This window comes from Ranitomeya variabilis, chromosome 5 (assembly GCF_051348905.1).
Source record: "Ranitomeya variabilis isolate aRanVar5 chromosome 5, aRanVar5.hap1, whole genome shotgun sequence".
NCBI classification, from domain to species: Eukaryota; Metazoa; Chordata; class Amphibia; order Anura; family Dendrobatidae; genus Ranitomeya; species Ranitomeya variabilis.
This window is the reverse complement of record NC_135236.1, coordinates 59,225,756-59,243,106: the sequence shown is the minus strand read 5'-3', so window position 1 is coordinate 59,243,106 and position 17,351 is coordinate 59,225,756. Positions and strand designations below refer to the sequence as shown.

Here is a 17,351-nt window from a genome sequence, read left to right as displayed (position 1 = left end):
CTGCCCTGCTGAGCCTCTTCCTCCTCTGTGCTCCTTTCCTCTAAGCACCTCCACTCTTCAACTCCTTCCCTTCCAATTCTCACTCTTTCCAGAGGCTGCAGCTCACACTTGGCTGCTAGGCCTCTCCATCTGTTCCAGATGTCCTTCTCCACTCACTCTCTTCTCCAGACTGGCTATCTCCTCCTCCAGACCAGGAAGCCTATAGATATGGGAAGCTCCCCTGAATTCGGGTCCTGAGCTCTCCCTTCTGGCCTGGATTCAGATTGTGTTGAATGTGAGTGCCTTACCTGATAGAGAGAATCTCCCTTGCCTTCCGAAGGGAAGGCAACATCACTGTAACAACCGATTCCCTAGGTGTTACACATGCACTGCTCACAAGCAGAGCACAGCTGCTGGAATACTCACTGCTCCCCATGCCAGAACTATGTGCATGGAGGGCAGTGAGTATTAAGTAGCATGCACAGCGTCAGCCGCTGGGCAGTCACGTGTGCCGCTACTTAAGAGAAATGAATATTCACCTCTCTCCACGCCCATTGGTATACAAATGGTGATTTCCTGATGAAGAAGTAATTGAATACTTTGAAACACATAGGTTAAACCACCATCTTTCACTTATTTTGCTTGGATTAGAACTTAATTCAGCAGCACGGGTAATATCCTCAATATTCCTTTAATTTTGAAACATGATTGAAAGAGTCACACGGTCTGGGGTTTAAATAACTGGGCTCCAGAGGCAGTCTTTGGGTCAGCAAGACTGGAGGGAGTTTTCTCCAGTGGGTTTTTGTGTCCTGAAGAAAGACTGAACCTGTGTTGCTCCAGGGCGGGATGGTACCCGCACATAAGTATGGACTGTTTCACAGCGCTTTGTTTTTTTGTTGCTTTTCCTGTTTTAACCTGAAGGGCTGTGTTTGTTTTCCCCTCTTGTTGGTTTATCCAGCATAATAATAAACCAACCGAAGATTTAAAGAGACGGTGTTCCAATTTTTCTACCTCTGTATACTGCCACGTGAGTTGAACCACCACAAGTTGTATGTATGTGTGTGTGTGTGTGTGTTTGTGTGTGTGTGTGTGTGTGTGTGTGTATATATATATCACTGCACATTGCGTCTGTGCATTTAGCCAGCAGGATAAGTTGGAATCTTTCCTTGTAGTATACCGGTAACGTTCCTGACGGACCCAATTTACCAGAGGCCAAAAGTGCTCTTCCAGCCTCTGTCTGGAAGGTTTGCATTGCCACACTCATAGTTTTAGTTTTACTGTGCAGGAAAGCGCAGAATTCCTAATTTTCCTCATTACAGGTGGCCATTGAAAAGAAAGGTATGCCATGCAGTATAAGTGAAGCGATGGCCGGGGGACCACCACGGTGCAGAAAGACTACTGTACACAAGATGAGATGCAAACAGCAAAGGGTAGATTTACTGGAAGGCAAGGAATGAAGGGAATGAGGAAGATGCAAACAGGGGTATATAATGGCAACAGACAATTTACAAGAGTAATAAACTTTATCTTTTCTGTAAAATAGCACGGTGCTACAACTATTACAGACTCAAAATATGTCTAACAAGCAAATGTAAACAATAACCAAGTGATGATGCTACTCTACGTATAACCTCCCTGGACTTTACTAAGCAGGCCACACGGCTCCCGTGTACTGACTATTGAAGCCTACACTAGGCTCTAACAGGTGCACCAAACAGGAACAGACTCACGGTGATGTTGGAGAATCAGCTCCAGTCCCGGGGGACCCCCAGCAGTCTAATATGGTGGTGCGCATGGCTTTCTGTCAGCTCTGTGAAGCGTGGTCTTCTCCTTGCTTCTGGATCCTAGGGATGCTCCTGGAAACTGTAAATCCCTTTCTCGGTATCTTCGTGGCTCTCTTGCAGCTATATCAGGACACAGTTCTTCTCTCTTTCAGTTATCAGCACAAAAAGTCCTCTCTGCTGCAGCCTCAGCTCACACACGCTGCTCCAGCTCCACACCTGCACTCTGCACCGACTAGTTCATTACGATTATTGCAAGGGAGAAGCAGAACATTCCATCACGCCAGACAAGGGGGTGCAGCCTCTTAAAGTGACAGCGTGTTCCTACTGTCTATAACAGCACCACCCTCTTACATGCCTCCCTTCTTAATGATGGTCGTCCTCGGCCATCACAGCATCAGGGTCAAAGTGTAATGGAGGAACGTGCAATGCGGAAACAGCACCTATAGAGGAGGCAACAAAGGTGTAAAAACAGACAGAGCACACTGTTCTACATATCGGACTGGTGGAACCCCTGCATTAGACCTCTGGGATCTCCGAAGCTCTTGGCTGTCAGGCAAGGCTTGACTATCTTGCAGAGGAACACTTGTTGCAGGAGACATTGTGAGCTCTTGTCTGGTCTCGTCCTCGCATGGCGGTACTGGTACATCCATGGGATTACCGTCTCTGTGCGGCTGAGGACCCCCTACTGTGTCAGAGACGGTCCACCACTCATCACCGATTTCACCATCGGGCATGACAGATTCAGGAAGTGGAGTAGCACCTTCAGGCAACAATGGCGTAAAACAGACCTCAGACCGGCAAGGCTGCAGCATATTTCTGTGAAGTACTCTAGGGGCGGATGCTCCAGTCTCAATCCGTACCTTGTAAACAGGGCCATTAGCATACACTCGCTCGATAACTTTGTATGGCTGTACTTCCCATCTCTCACTTAGTTTTCCCTTGGGGCGTTTCTCTCTGACTAATACTCGGTCTCCAGGTTGGTGCGGTAACTCTTGAGTCGGTTTGCGGCCCGTATGTTCTTTTTCTTGCAGCTGCTGACCCGCCAACCGCTGTATCGTTTGCAATCGTTGCCGATGCTCTTTCACCCATGAGGTGACAGTTCGCTCCATCAGCTCCTCTGGCTGATCTCTTGTCCAGCTCTTCCAAACAACAGTAGATAGGGGGTATAACCCGTGGTTGAGTGTACCCGATTGTTGTAGGTCCAGACCAATTTCATAGATAGTCTGGCCAACACGCCTTCTTATCCTCCTCCAACGTTCTCAGCATTTGAAGTAAGGTTCGGTTGAAGCGTTCACAAGCTCCGTTACCTTGAGGGTGGTAAGGGTTGGTCCAGGACCGCTTGATGCCATACATACGATACAATTCTTCCATCACCTTGCCTTGGAAACATGCGCCTTGGTCGGAGTGGATGCGCTTTGGGCACCCATACACCCGGATGAAGTCTTGGCAGATGGCTCGCGCCGCCGATTCCGCAGTCTGATCTCTAGTCGGAGTGACTACTGCGAACTTAGAGAAATGATCGGTCATCACTAGTGTTGAGCGATACCGTCCGACACTTGAAAGTATCGGTATCGGATAGTATTGGCCAATACCCGAAAAGTATCGGATATCGCCGATACCGATACCCGATACCAATACAAGTCAATGGGACACCAAGTATCGGAAGGTATCCTGATGGTTCCCAGGGTCTGAAGGAGAGGAAACTCCCCTTCAGGCCCTGGGATCCATATTAATGTGTAAAATAAAGAATTAAAATAAAAAATATTGATATACTCATCCTCTGACGCGCCCTGGTAGTAACTGGCATCTTCCGTTCCTAAGAATGGCGCTTGAAAGACCTTTAGATGACGTCGCGGCTTGTGATTGGTCGCTGAGCGGTCATGTGACCGCCACACGACCAATCACAAGCCGTGACGTCATCTAAGGTCTTTCAAGCGCATGAAAGACCTTTAGATGATGTCGCGGCTTGTGATTGGTCGCGTGGCGGTCACGTGACTGCTCAGCGACCAATCACAAGCCGCGACGTCATCTAAAGGTCTTTCAAGCGCCATTCTTAGGAACGGAAGATGCCGGTTACATCGGTAAAGTCCAGGCTGCGTCGGAGAGGTGAGTATATCAATATTTTTTATTTTAATTCTTTATTTTACACATTAATATGGTTCCGATACCGATTCCCGATACCACAAAAGTATCGGATCTCGGTATCGGAATTCCGATACCGCAAGTATCGGCCGATACCCGATACTTGCGGTATCGGAATGCTCAACACTAATCATCACCAAACAGTATTGCAGCCCCCGGGCTGAGTGTCCCACGAGGAGATAGTCGATCATCAAGACTTCTAGCGGTTCCTTAGTTTGCATGGTCTGGATGGGTGCCCTCTGTTCGGTACTCTTAATGAGGTCACATACTCGACATTGCCGGCAAACCTCTTCCACCACAAACTCCAACCGGGGGCAATACACATACCGCTGTAACCATTGGTAGGTCTTTGTGGGGCCGAAGTGCGCTCCAAATTCATGGGCTTCTTTAGCTAATTCTTCCTGGGATGACAACTTGCCACCTTCCTTCCATATCTTTTGGCTGTTGCCTCTTACGATATAGCACTGACTCTCGCACCTCCAGTCTATCCCACTGATGTAACACACTCCTCATTTCAGAGTCCCGGTCATCTCTCTCTTGTTTGCCAGGCTTCCGCTTTTGAGGTACCCACCATTTCATCTGTCTCAGCCCTTCGTTTTCATCCTGTACGTGTCCCCATTCCTCATTGGTTCTCCCCAGGGACCGGGGTAATGTGCAGGCCTCCCTTCTTGACTGGGCTGCAACCATTGGGGGCTTAAACTTGCGAAAGTCTGGGGTTTCCTCCTCTTCAAGTTGCTCATCAAGATCCCCCACTGGAGTCTCCACGGTCACTCTTGACAGCCCATCAGCATTTGCGTTTTCGGTAGCAAAGCGATAACGGATGGTAAAGTCGAACTTGGCTAGGCAAGCCACCCACCATTGTTCTAAGGCCCCCAATTTAGCATTCTCAAGGTGGGCCAGGGGATTATTGTCTGTTCGAACTTGAATCTTGGTACCTGTCAGGAAGCCTGCAAACTTTTCTGTCATGGCCCACACCAGGGCCAGGAGCTCTAACCGGAAAGAGCTGTAATTGTGAGGGTTTCTTTCGCTGTCTTGCAGGGACCTGCTGGCATAACCGATGACTCTCTCATGTCCATCCTGTATCTGAGAAAGTACTGCACCGAGTCCATGAAGGCTACCATCTGTGTACAACAGGAACGGTTGATCGAAGTCTGCGTAGGCCTAAATCGGGGCTGAAGTAAGGGCATTCTTTATAGCCTGGAAGGCCTCGTCTTGTCTCTGTGCCCAGGGGATGCTCTGGGTCTTCGGCACTCCAGCGGTCCCCCTCAGCAACTCATTGAGAGGACCCGCCACCTTCCCGAAGTTCTTAACAAACCGGCGGTAGTACCCAGCGAGTCCCAGGAAGGCCTGGAGTTCTCTCACTGCTCGAGGGACTGGCCACTTCAGGATAGCAGCCACTCTTTCTGGCGAGGGTAGAACTCCATCTTGTAACACTATGTGGCCCAGGTACTCGATCTCTCTCTTGAAGAGGTGGCACTTCTTTGGGTTCACCTTCAGGTTATGAGCACGGAGTCTTCCGAGTACCTGTCCAAGCCGGGCAAGGTGTTCTTCGAATGAGGCCGAAAACACAATGATGTCATCCAGATAGATCAGGGTAGCCTCAAAATTTAAGTCTCCCAAACACTTTTCCATCAGCCGTTGAAACGTGCCTGGAGCATTGGAGAGCCCGAAGGGCATCCGGTTAAACTCAAACAGCCCCATAGGGAGGATGAAGGCGATTTTCTCTTTGTCTTTCTCTGCCTCGGCTACTTGCCAGTATCCGCTTGCTAGGTCCAGGGTGGAGAAGTACTTGGCTTTCCCCAATGCTGTCAAGGATTCCTCGATGCGGGGCAACGAGTCTGGAACAGTGCAGGCATTGAGTTTCCTGTAATCTACACAGAACCGGATGGTCCCATCTTTTTTCTTGACAAGCACCACCGGGGCTGCCCAAGGGCTCTGACTACTCTGCACCACTTCAGAATCCAGCATCTGCCTCAGTAATGTTTTCACCTCTTGATACATGTTGGACGGAATATGCTGGTATCGTTCTCGAATTGGACGAGCTTTCCCAGTCGCTATCTCATGTGTGATGGCTTCAGTACAGCCGAAATCTTCGGCGTGACGGGCGAATGCGGCCTGATTTTCCCACAGCATAGTTTCTATTGCTTGCACATGCTCAGGGCCCAGAGCCTTCACATCCACTTCCATTTGATCAAGGATGACCCGTCCACTCCACTCCGGGGATGGCATCTCTTCGTGCCCCGCAGCAACTGCTAGGGTCCACCCCACGCCTTCTTTCAGTGATAAAGACATCTCCTTCTGACTCACCACTTCACCCTTATGTAGGTACACCAGGGCCAGATCTGTCCCTCGTGGCAAGATGACCTCCCCGGGGCCCACATTCAAAGCTCTTATGGGGACATGTCCTCGCTGGACCACAGCTATCGTACGAGCTATCATGACTTCTTGGTCCACTCCTCCGCCTACCACAGGCTGAACAACCACTTCAAACCCATCAAGGTTGCGGTGAGTCCCCACTGGGAGGTATACTATAGTTTCTCGCTCGGGAGGTAGGATTACAGGTTCTTTACCAGGAGCCCTGATGACCCCTACCGTCTGATAAGATGGCACACTCTTCTGCGTCCCACAGATGCGGATCAGTCATTGAAGGGCTTCTTGAGTAGGCTTATCTGTAGTAGCCTTCTTCCAATATCCAGGTCCCCATTTGATAAACATAATCTGATCGAGTTCACGTAGGATGTTCATTCCCAGTACTACAGGCACATCTTCCTTGATAGGCTCAGGGACTAGCAGGATCCCTTTTCTCCCCACTTCTTGCCCACAGATTCGAATATTCATCCACACGACCCCTGTGACCGGGATTGGTTGTTGGTTGGCAGCAAAGAACCGGATCAATGTCTCTTTTTCTGGCTTGACCCTGTCCTGGAAATGCTGCTTGAAATACGCTTCTGGCATTGTTGTCACTTGTGACCCGGTATCTATCAGGCAATCCAGTGGAACTCCTTCGAATTCAGCACAAAGGATGGGGCTCCCAGCAATGAAGTGTTAGTTATGATATGGAGCGGCCTCTCTCCTCGCCTGCCCTGCAGAGTGCCGCACTACTGCGGGGGTTTGTAGTTTAACGGCGGCTTCCGCTGGCCTTGAGTATAGTTCCGACAGTCTCTGGCAAGGTGCCCCCGTCCTCCACATTCCCAGCATTGGATGCCTCCTCCTCGCCGGGGGGGTATCTCGAGCCTGTCCTCGTGCCTCCAATGCCTGACGGGAGGGGACCTGCTCCCACTGATCCCTTATCGGTCGGGCTGAAGTATGGTTGCATGAGTACGGTGGGTCAGACTGTTGCAGTTCCCCCACTCTTCGCTCCATCTGGGTCAGTTTCTCTTGCACGTTGACAAGGGACCGCTGCAAGTCTTGTACCACCTGGACCAGCACCTCCTGATGGTTTGGGTCCCCTCTGGTATTGGCGCCCTGGACACGCATCACCCCAGACGCGTAGCTCTCTTCTTTACTTCGGGCCACTGTTTCCGCCAGGATTTGACGAAACGTATGAGCCGGATCTGCCTGGACCCGTTCTGACAGTGCTCGCCTCAAGGATGTGCTGTGTAGTCCCAGAATGACTGGCTCCGATCTTTAGAGCCCATACTGCCAAATCCATCCACCTCCTTTCTCTGCACCTCTGCTAACACTTCTTGCAGTGCTGTTGCATACTGAGAAATTCCTTCTTCTTCCCGCTGCAGCCTAGAGAAAAATTTGGCGTGAAGGTGTCCGGCGCTAGCAGTCTCGCCGTAGATCTCTTCCAGGAACTTCACTAGCTCCTTCAGGGTACTGCGGGTGAGTTCTGGTTGTATGCAGATGTTTCTACGGGCTTCTCCCTCTAGGGCACTTAACGCAATGTCCACTTCAAGGTCTGGGCTGATGTTATAAATCTTCAGGGTGCTTTGCAGCCGGGACACCCAGTTGGACAGTGGCATATTCTTGCCGTCAAACTTTGGTAGCACACTAAATATGGTGCCCATAGGGAGTGTCCTTGCAGGGGTTCCACCAATGCCCACAGCATCTCCATTAACATTAGCATTCCCGCCATTGCGGTCTGCTGCCTCCATCTTGGTGACAGTACCCTGCTCGCAGCGCCACTTGAAGCGATGGCCAGGGGACCACCACGGTGCAGGAAGACTACTGTACACAAGATGAGATGCAAACAACAAAGGGTAGATTTATTGGAAGGCAAGGAATGAAGGGAATGAGGAGGATGCAAACGGGTATACAATGGCAACAGACAATTTACAAGAGTAATAAACTTTATCTTTTCTGTAAAATAGCACGGTGCTACAACTATTGCAGACTCAAAATATGTCTAGCAAGCAAATGTAAACAATAACCAAGTGATGATGCTACTCTACGTATAACCTCCCTGGACTTTACTAAGCAGGCCACACGGCTCCCGTGTACTGACTATTGAAGCCTACACTTGGCCCTAACAGGTGCACCAAACAGGAACAGACTCACGGTGTTGTTGGAGAATCAGCTCCAGTCCCGGGGGACCCCCAGCAGTCTAATATGGTGGTGCGCATGGCTTTCTGTCAGCTCTGTGAAGCGTGGTCTTCTCCTTGCTTCTGGATCCTAGGGATGCTCCTGGAAACTGTAAATCCCTTTCTCTGTATCTTCGTGGCTCTCTTGCAGCTATATCAGGACACAGTTCTTCTCTCTTTCAGCTATCAGAACAAAAAGTCCTCTCTGCAGCAGCCTCAGCTCACACACGCTGCTCCAGCTCCACACCTGCACTCTGCACCGACTAGTTAATTACAACGATTATTGCAAGGGAGAAGCAGAACATTCCATCACACCAGACAAGGGGGTGTAGCCTCTTAAAGTTACAGCGTGTTCCTACTGTCTATAAAAGCACCACCCTCTTACATAAGTGTTATTTTTACAATGGGTACTTATGGTGGACAGATGCCTCGGCATCCATCGTGATTGTGGGCTTTGTCCACTATAATCCTGATGAGTTAGTGCACCCAACACGTGACAGAGATGCCATGCGTGCCTAGCCCACGTTAAACTGGGGGAGAGTATTTTTCATCACTGTCATTTCATGCCAAAAGTTTACCAGGTCCCCACTCTTTAGCGTGTTAGTTTGTATCCCTAACACACCAGGCTTGAACTTTCTGAGCATTTTTTGCACCTTCTACTGTTGAATTGCCAATAGTACTGATTTTACCAGGATATACCGGCAAACTAAAGCACAAAAGAGGAGGGGCTTAGCAAAACTGTGCCGAAATGTGCTGTATTTTTTCAGCGTTTTTCAGAGGTATTGATGGGCAATCACATAAGTGATTTGCATTGTAAATGATAGTAAGTATAGTACAGTTTCATCACACCTGATTAAATTGTGTTCAAATACTGCACGGTGCTCTTCATGCTGAAATCCTAACCATATTTTTTTTCTTTCTGTAGTACATAACCTTTCTTCAAATATTGATGACCTACACTTGGAAGTAAACAGTAAGTCAACATGCGAAATGACATATAGGAAGGTTTTAATGTGAAACTCTCAAAAAAAAGTATTGATTTTTGGAGATCCATTGAGTTACCCCAGTCAGTGCCCCTTGGGGAAAAATATGTAAAATAACCTTATAGAAAAAATGCAATTTCCTCTAAAGAGCCACCTAGAAGTGCTTAAACTATGACTATGTCTGACCCATATGACTCCGGATATTGGTTAAACCTAAAGTAATCCACCTGAAAAAGCAGCTTTGAAAGCTCCCCATAAAATGAGCATAGCCCTCGGCAATGTCAACCCAAGTTACTCTGCACATGTTCTATCATTTCTCACTTCTAACTGCGTCAGAGTGTGGAAACCCTGGAGCTTTTTTTTTTTTTAAAGTGATCTGCTCATTCCTCAGGCGGCTTCTGAGACTAAAGAACATCAGCGAAACTGCCTATGATGTTGACTTAATAAATTGACCACTGACGTTCTCCTGAAGGAACTACGCATCTGCACATACCCTTAAAGAGGATACTCAATGATTTATCACTGGGTAGGGCATCAATAGGATTACACATTTCAAACAGAACAAGCCTTGACAAAAGGCTTGGTGGTTGCACAGAGGCACAAAGATTAGCAGTTAGGCCGGGGTCACACTTGTGTGTGCAATGTGAGAAACTCTCACGAGTCTCTCGCATCAATACCCGGCACTGCCGCCGGCACTTAGAACCGGAGCATGCGGATGCATGTATTTCTATGGTTATGAGTGCCGGCGGCAGTGCCGGGTATTGATGTAAGAGGCTCGTACGAGTTTCTCGCACTGCACACACAAGTGTGACTCCGGCCTTACACATCAACGCTGAGGCTTGGTGGTTACACATCAAAGCAGAGACAGAAGACTGAACTGTCATATCCAAAAACGGAAAATTAGATACCAAAAACAAATGTGTAGTTTAGATGCCCAGCAACAGTTGCAATTGATTGGATTAGCAGACAAGTTGTTAATTAAGTTAGCAGACAAGTCGCATATTGTGTGTTGCACGGCAAGCAGCGACAGAAAATTCAACACATTTGGACTGTGTCACAGTATGTTGCAGGTTATAACAAGACACCATAGAAAAACATTACATCCAACAGTGCAATGTGTTACTGCAATTTCAGTGCTGCACGTCGTATCATGCAGCTACACAGCAGAACAATACAAGTGAATGGAGTCGCATTGGAACCTTAAGGGTACTGCAACCAACAAGTCGCAAAAAGTGCCATGATGTCAGATTTTTTGTGACATGCTTGTAATGGTCGTAGTACATTTGGGGTTGAGATATGATGCCACTCATTTGTATTCCATTGCGATGTAGCAGCAGCCAAAGTCGCCGTGTTGCCCCTAAATAAAAAAAATAATTAAATTCTAGGGATCTGATTCTCCAAAGCTTTTATGCCATAAAACTGGTGAAAAACCTCTGAAAATTCACAACATTTTTGCAAAACGGGGAGTTGAGCAAAGATTTTGTGACTTTTGGTACTTTTTCGACTCCTCTCTGACTTAAATAAGCATAGGTAGGATGGGAATGGTGCAGGCCATGGCCCCACCTGCCCATCAGATTCATGAAAAATGATAACGCTTTGCATGCCAGAAATCCTACTCCAGTCCCTAACAGGAACAGCATTTCTGGTGAAGCACATGGAGGCATACGTTACCTAGAAGAAGCACCGAACTCATTAGGTGAGTGCACCTCTTTTTGAACTCAGCGTCTTCCATTTCGACAAGCCGGTTGTAGCGTAATTGTGTGCTTTGCCGGTCTTGATAAATCAGTTCCAATGTAGGTATTTAAGTGTGAACGATGCTGTTGTTCCTGTTCTCCAATCTGGACAAGAGATAAGAATAATAAACAAAGGATCTCTCTATTTTTCACAGCATCCAGCTGACTGCCAGGAAAACGCAAAATCCTCCAGTATATCAATCAGATTTTATCTTGGTTTTCAGGGAAGACTTGTGAGATGGGATGGAAGCAGTTTGGAGACAGTTGCTACTACCTTACAAAGTATAAAACCTCGTGGACAAACACCAGGACTTCATGTATCGGTAAAGGAGCAGACCTAGCTGTAATCACCAGCAGCTCGGAGCAGGTGAGATAATGGTACTTAGTAGGAGCGCTAAGACGAACAGTATAGGGCCATCTTATCAACTGATGGATCAAAATAATTTTTATGGTATATATTGCATATAAAGTGCCCCATGTGACATATGTAGTTGTTCAGAAGTCAAAGGGGTTTTCCAGAACTAATCTTAATGACCTATCCTCAGGATCTGCAGCCACACCAAACCTGGCAGATTGTATTATACATAGTGTTGAGCGATACCGTCCGATACTTGAAAGTATCGGTATCGGAAAGTATCGGCCGATACCGGCAAAGTATCGGATCTAATCCGATACCGATACCCGATACCAATACAAGTCAATGGGACTCAAGTATCGGACGGTATCCCTGATGGTTCCCAGGGTCTGAAGGAGAGGAAACTCTCCTTCAGGCCCTGGGAACCATATTAATGTGTAAAATAAAGAATTAAAATAAAAAATATTGCTACACTCACCTCTCCGAGGGAACCGGCAGCGTTGTTTGCTTAAAATGCGCGCTTTTCCTTCCTTCCGTGACGTCACGGCTTCTGATTGGTCGCGTGCCGCCCATGTGGCCGCGACGCGACCAATCACAGCAAGCCGTGACGTAATTTTCAGGTCCTTCTAGGCATTCAGTATTTTAAAATTACGTTCCGGCTTTGTGATTGGTCGCGTCGCGGTCACATGGGCGACGCGACCAATCAGAAGCCGTGACGTCACGGGAGGCAGGAGACGCGCGCATTTTAAAATGCGCGCGTGTCCAGCCTCCCGTGACGTCACGGCTTGTGATTGGTCGCGTCGCCCATGTGACCGCGACGCGACCAATCACAAAGCCGGAACGTAATTTTAAAATACTGAAGGACCTGAAATTACGTCACGGCTTGCTGTGATTGGTTGCGTCGCGGCCAACATGGGCGACGCGACCAATCACAAGCCGTGATGTCACGGGAGGCTGGACACGCGCGCATTTTAAAATGCGTGCGTCTCCTGCCTCCCGCGACGTCACGGCTTGTGATTGGTCGCGTCGCCCATGTGACCGCGACGCGACCAATCACAAAGCCGGAACGTAATTTTAAAATACTGAATGCCTAGAAGGACCTGAAAATTACGTCACGGCTTGCTGTGATTGGTCGCGTCGCGGCCACATGGGCGGCACGCGACCAATCAGAAGCCGTGACGTCACGGAAGGAAGGAAAAGCGCGCATTTTAAGCAAACAACGCTGCCGGTTCCCTCGGTGAGGTCCAGGCTGCGTCGGAGAGGTGAGTATAGCAATATTTTTTATTTTAATTCTTTATTTTACACATTAATGTTGTTTCGATACCGATACCCGATACCACAAAAGTATCGGATCTCGGTATCGGAATTCCGATACAGCAAATATCGGCCGATACCCGATACTTGCGGTATCGGAATGCTCAACACTAATTACACATCCAGCATCTGCCTGAAACAGCAGCTAGAAACTGACTCTGATCACGTTAAGGCCGGTTTCACACGTCAGTGGCTCCGGTACGTGAGGTGACAGTTTCCTCACGTACCGGAGACACTGACACACGTAGACCCATAAAAATCAATGCATCTGTTCAGATGTCATTGATTTTTTGCGGACCGTGTCTCCGTGTGCCAAACACGGAGACATGTCAGTGTTCGTGGGAGCACACGTTTTACACGGACCCAATAGAGTCAATGGGTCCGCGTAAAACACGGACCTCACACGGACATTCTCCGTCTGGGGTCCGTGTGCGTGCAGGAGACAGCGCTACAGTAAGCGCTGTCCCCCCCACATGGTGCTGAAGCCGGTATTCATATCTTCCCTGCAGCAGCGTTTGCTATAGAGAAAATATGAAGAATAGTGTTAAAAATAAAGATCCATGTGTCCGCCGCCCCCCCACCCCCTGTGCGCCCCCCCGCTGGTCAGAAAATACTTACTCGCTCCTTCCTGGTCTGGCCGCGCCTCCTACTGTATGCGGTCACGTGGGGCCGATCATTTACAATCATGAATAGTCGGCTCCGCCCCTATGGGAGGTGGAGCCACATATTCATGACTGTAAATGATCGGGCCCACGTGACCGCATGCAGGAGAAGCCGCGGCCAGACCAGGAAGGAGCGACAGCCGACGGGGGACCCGGGTAAGTATTTTCTGACCAGCGGGGGGGCGCACAGGGGGTGGGGGGGCGGCGGACACCTAAATCTTTATTTTTAACACTATTCTTCATATTTTCTCTGCAGCAAACGCTACTGCAGAGAGGATATGAATCGCAGCTTCAGCACCATGCAGAGTGGGTACCACACGCTCCGTGTGGTACCCACTCGCCATACGGGCGGCACACGTGTGCCTCACGTATGGCCTCCGTGAGTTCCCAGGCACACGGACACTGATAACTCCGGTACCGATTTATTCCGGTACCGGAATTATCTGGACGTGTGGGACAGCCCTAACGCTGCTTTCAATCATTGACAACTGCATTTAAATGGATAACTTGCTGGTGCTGCACTTCATAGGAGAACAGCAAATGAGTTACACAGTATACTGTAATACAGTCGCATTGCAGTATATAGTATAAATGATCAAGTGATTGCAGTATTAGGCCGGGGTCACACTTGCAACTGCAATGCGAGAAACTCGCACCTCAACACCCGGCACTGCCGCCAGCACTCGGGACCGGAGCGTTCAGCTGCACAGAAATACATGCAGCCTTACACTCCGGTCCTGAGTGCCGGGTATTGAGGAGAGAGACTCGCGTGAGTTTCTCGAAAGTATGACCCCGGGCCTTAAAGTAATCCTGACAGCTGATGCATGCTGCCATGGGCACGCCACTGGCAGCATGTATCAGGCATTGGCTGTAGTATGTTTGACTCTAAAATGCCGCGTCGTTTCAGAGAAAAATATACTTTAAAAGCAGCTAGGGATCGAGCCGCGCTGTGGATTAGTTGGACAGGTGTGTCCTTGGCGGCTTCTCCCGAGCCACTGCCCTGTATTGACAGATCTCTGTATATACCCGTAGTTACACCTGGTTGTCAATTGGGCAACATGTATTAGCATTCAAAAATACTTTAAGTCCCTTAAGGTTTCTAAAAATTAAATTAAAAAGTATTTTTAAAAAATTAAAAAAAAAATATTTCCAATCACTCCCTTTTCCATTTAATAAATAAATAAAACATATAAAATATTGTATAAAAATATAACATATATAAATTTATATAAAATGAAAATAGACATATTTGGCATTGCTGCATCCGTAAAAGTCCAATCTATTAGGATATGTGCACACGCTGCGGATTACTCTGCGGATTTTTCCTGACTGATTTTGGTAAATCCGCAGGTAAACCGCACTGCGGATTACCTGCGGAATTACCGCAGATTTACCGTGTTTTTTTGCAGATTTTGTGCGGATTCCAGCTGTGGTTTTACACCTGTGGATTCCTATTGAGGAGCAAGTGTAAACCGCTGCAGAATCCGCACAAAGAATTGACATGCTGCGGAATAAACAACACTACATTTCCGCGTGTTTTTTTCCGCAGCATGTGCACTGCGGATTTTGTTTTCCATAGGTTTACATGGTACGGTAAATTCGGGCAAAACCGCTGTGGATCCACAGCAAAATCCGCAACGTGTGCACATACCCTAAGCATTACAAATTATTGAGAATCAAAATGCCAGAACTGAAGTTTCTCGATAGCTACACCCCTAACAAAAATTGCAAAAACATCATATGTGATGCAAAGTGGTATCAATAAATCACAATTGGCAATTGGCCTGCCACATGTGGGAATAGCTCCGATTGCACTGCAGTTCCACAGCTGCCCGCACACCATCTGACCATTCCATTAGTTATATATTCTGTTTTGGTTATTTTGGGTGTTGTCAGCAGGTACAATAAGGCCGGCGTCACACTAGCGAGTTTTACGGACGTATGAGGGCAGAAAATACAACCGTAAAATACGCATAACACACGGCCCAATGATTCCCTATGTCCCAGCTCCTATCAGCCGTACTTTACTGATCCGTATTATACGGTCTTGTACAGCCATAAAAAATCGCAGCATGCTGCGTTTGTCACCGTATTGTGCAAAAAAATCGCCAATGAAAGTCTATGGGGGCGAGAAAAATACAGATTACACACGGACCAGCAGTGTGACTTGCGAGAAATACGCAGCAGTGTTCTATAAAAAAGCCGGTAATTCAATTGCCGGCTTTTCATTTCTCCTTCCCAAACCCGACAGGATATGAGACATGGTTTACATACAGTAAACCATCTCATATCCCTTTTTTTTCTGCATATTCCACACTACTAATGTTAGTAGTGTGTATGTGCAAAATTTGGGCGCTGTAGCTTGTAAAATAAAGGGTTAAATCGCAGAAAAAATTGGCGTGGGCTCCCACGCAATTTTCTCCGCCAGAGTGGTAAAGCCAGTGACTGAGGGCAGATATTAATAGCCTAGAGAGGGTCCATGGTTATTGCCCCCCCCCCCGGCTACAAACATCTGTCCCCAGCCACACCAGAAAAGGCACATCTGGAAGATGCGCCTATTCTGGCACTTGGCCACTCTCTTCCCACTCCCGTGTAGCGGTGGGATATGGGGTAATGAAGGGTTAATGTCACCTTGCTATTGTAAGGTGACATTAAGCCAGATTAATAATGGAGAGGCATCAATTATGACACCTATCCATTATTAATCCAATAGTACGAAATGGTTAATAAAACACACACACATTATTTACAAGTGTTTTAATGAAATAAAGACACAGGGTGTTGTAATATTTTATTAGACTCTTAATCCACCTGAAGACCATCGTCCTTAAACAAAGTTAAAAAAACAAACAACAATATTCCATACCTTCCGTCGTTATGTCCCACGATGTAAATCCATCTGAGGGGGTAAAATCATTTTACAGCCAGGAGCTGTGCTAAAGCAGTGCTCGTGCCTGTAAAACCCCGGGTACTGAATGGAAAGCAGGGTGACCTGTAGTTACCTTGAGTCGCGGTGAGGCGCCCTCTGCTGGATGTCCTCATGAGCTGGAGCCTTGGAAAAGTTCCCACGCTCGAGTTCATATGAGGACATCCAGCAGAGGGCGCATCACCGCGACTCAAGGTAACTACAGATCAAACTGCTTTCCATTCAGTACCCGGGGTTTTACAGGCATGACCACTGCTTTAGCACAGCTCCTGGCTGTAAAATGATTTAACCCCCTCAGATGGATTTACATCGTGGGACATAACGACGGAAGGTATGGAATATTGTTGTTTGTTTTTTTAACTTTGTTTCAGGACGATGGTCTTCAGGTGGATTAAGAGTCTAATAAAATATTACAACACCCTGTGTCTTTATTTCATTAAAATACTTGTAAATAATGTGTGTGTGTTTTATTAACCATTTCGTACTATTGGATTAATAATGGATAGGTGTGATAATTGACGCCTCTCCATTATTAATCTGGCTTAATGTCACCTTACAATAGCAAGGTGACATTAACCCTTCATTACCCCATATCCCACCGCTACACGGGAGTGGGAAGAGAGTGGCCAAGTGCCAGAATAGGCGCATCTTCCAGATGTGCCATTTCTGGAGTGGCTGGGGGCAGATGTTTGTAGCCGGGGGGGCCAATAACCATGGACCCTCTCTAGGCTATTAATATCTGCCCTCAGTCACTGGCTTTACCACTCTGGTGGAGAAAATTGCGCGGGAGCCCACGCCAATTTTTTCAGCCATTTAACCCTTTATTTTACAAGCTACAGCGCCCAAATTTTGCACATACACACTACTAACATTAGTAGTGTGGAATATGCAAAAAAATAAGGGACATGAGATGGTTTACTGTATGTAAACCATGTCTCATATCCTGT

At 47.6% G+C, this 17,351-nt stretch overlaps 1 protein-coding gene across 1 annotated transcript in view; it reads left to right on the top strand.

Moving 5' to 3' along the window:
- The window catches only part of LOC143774465 (hepatic lectin-like), an 89,895-nt gene that overhangs the window by 36,683 nt on the left and 35,861 nt on the right, over window positions 1-17,351 (top strand). Inside the window, exons 4-5 of the mRNA XM_077262081.1 lie at window positions 9,357-9,404; window positions 11,372-11,514. Coding sequence (XP_077118196.1) covers window positions 9,357-9,404; window positions 11,372-11,514 — 191 coding nt within the window. The remainder of the gene's footprint in view (window positions 1-9,356; window positions 9,405-11,371; window positions 11,515-17,351) is intronic.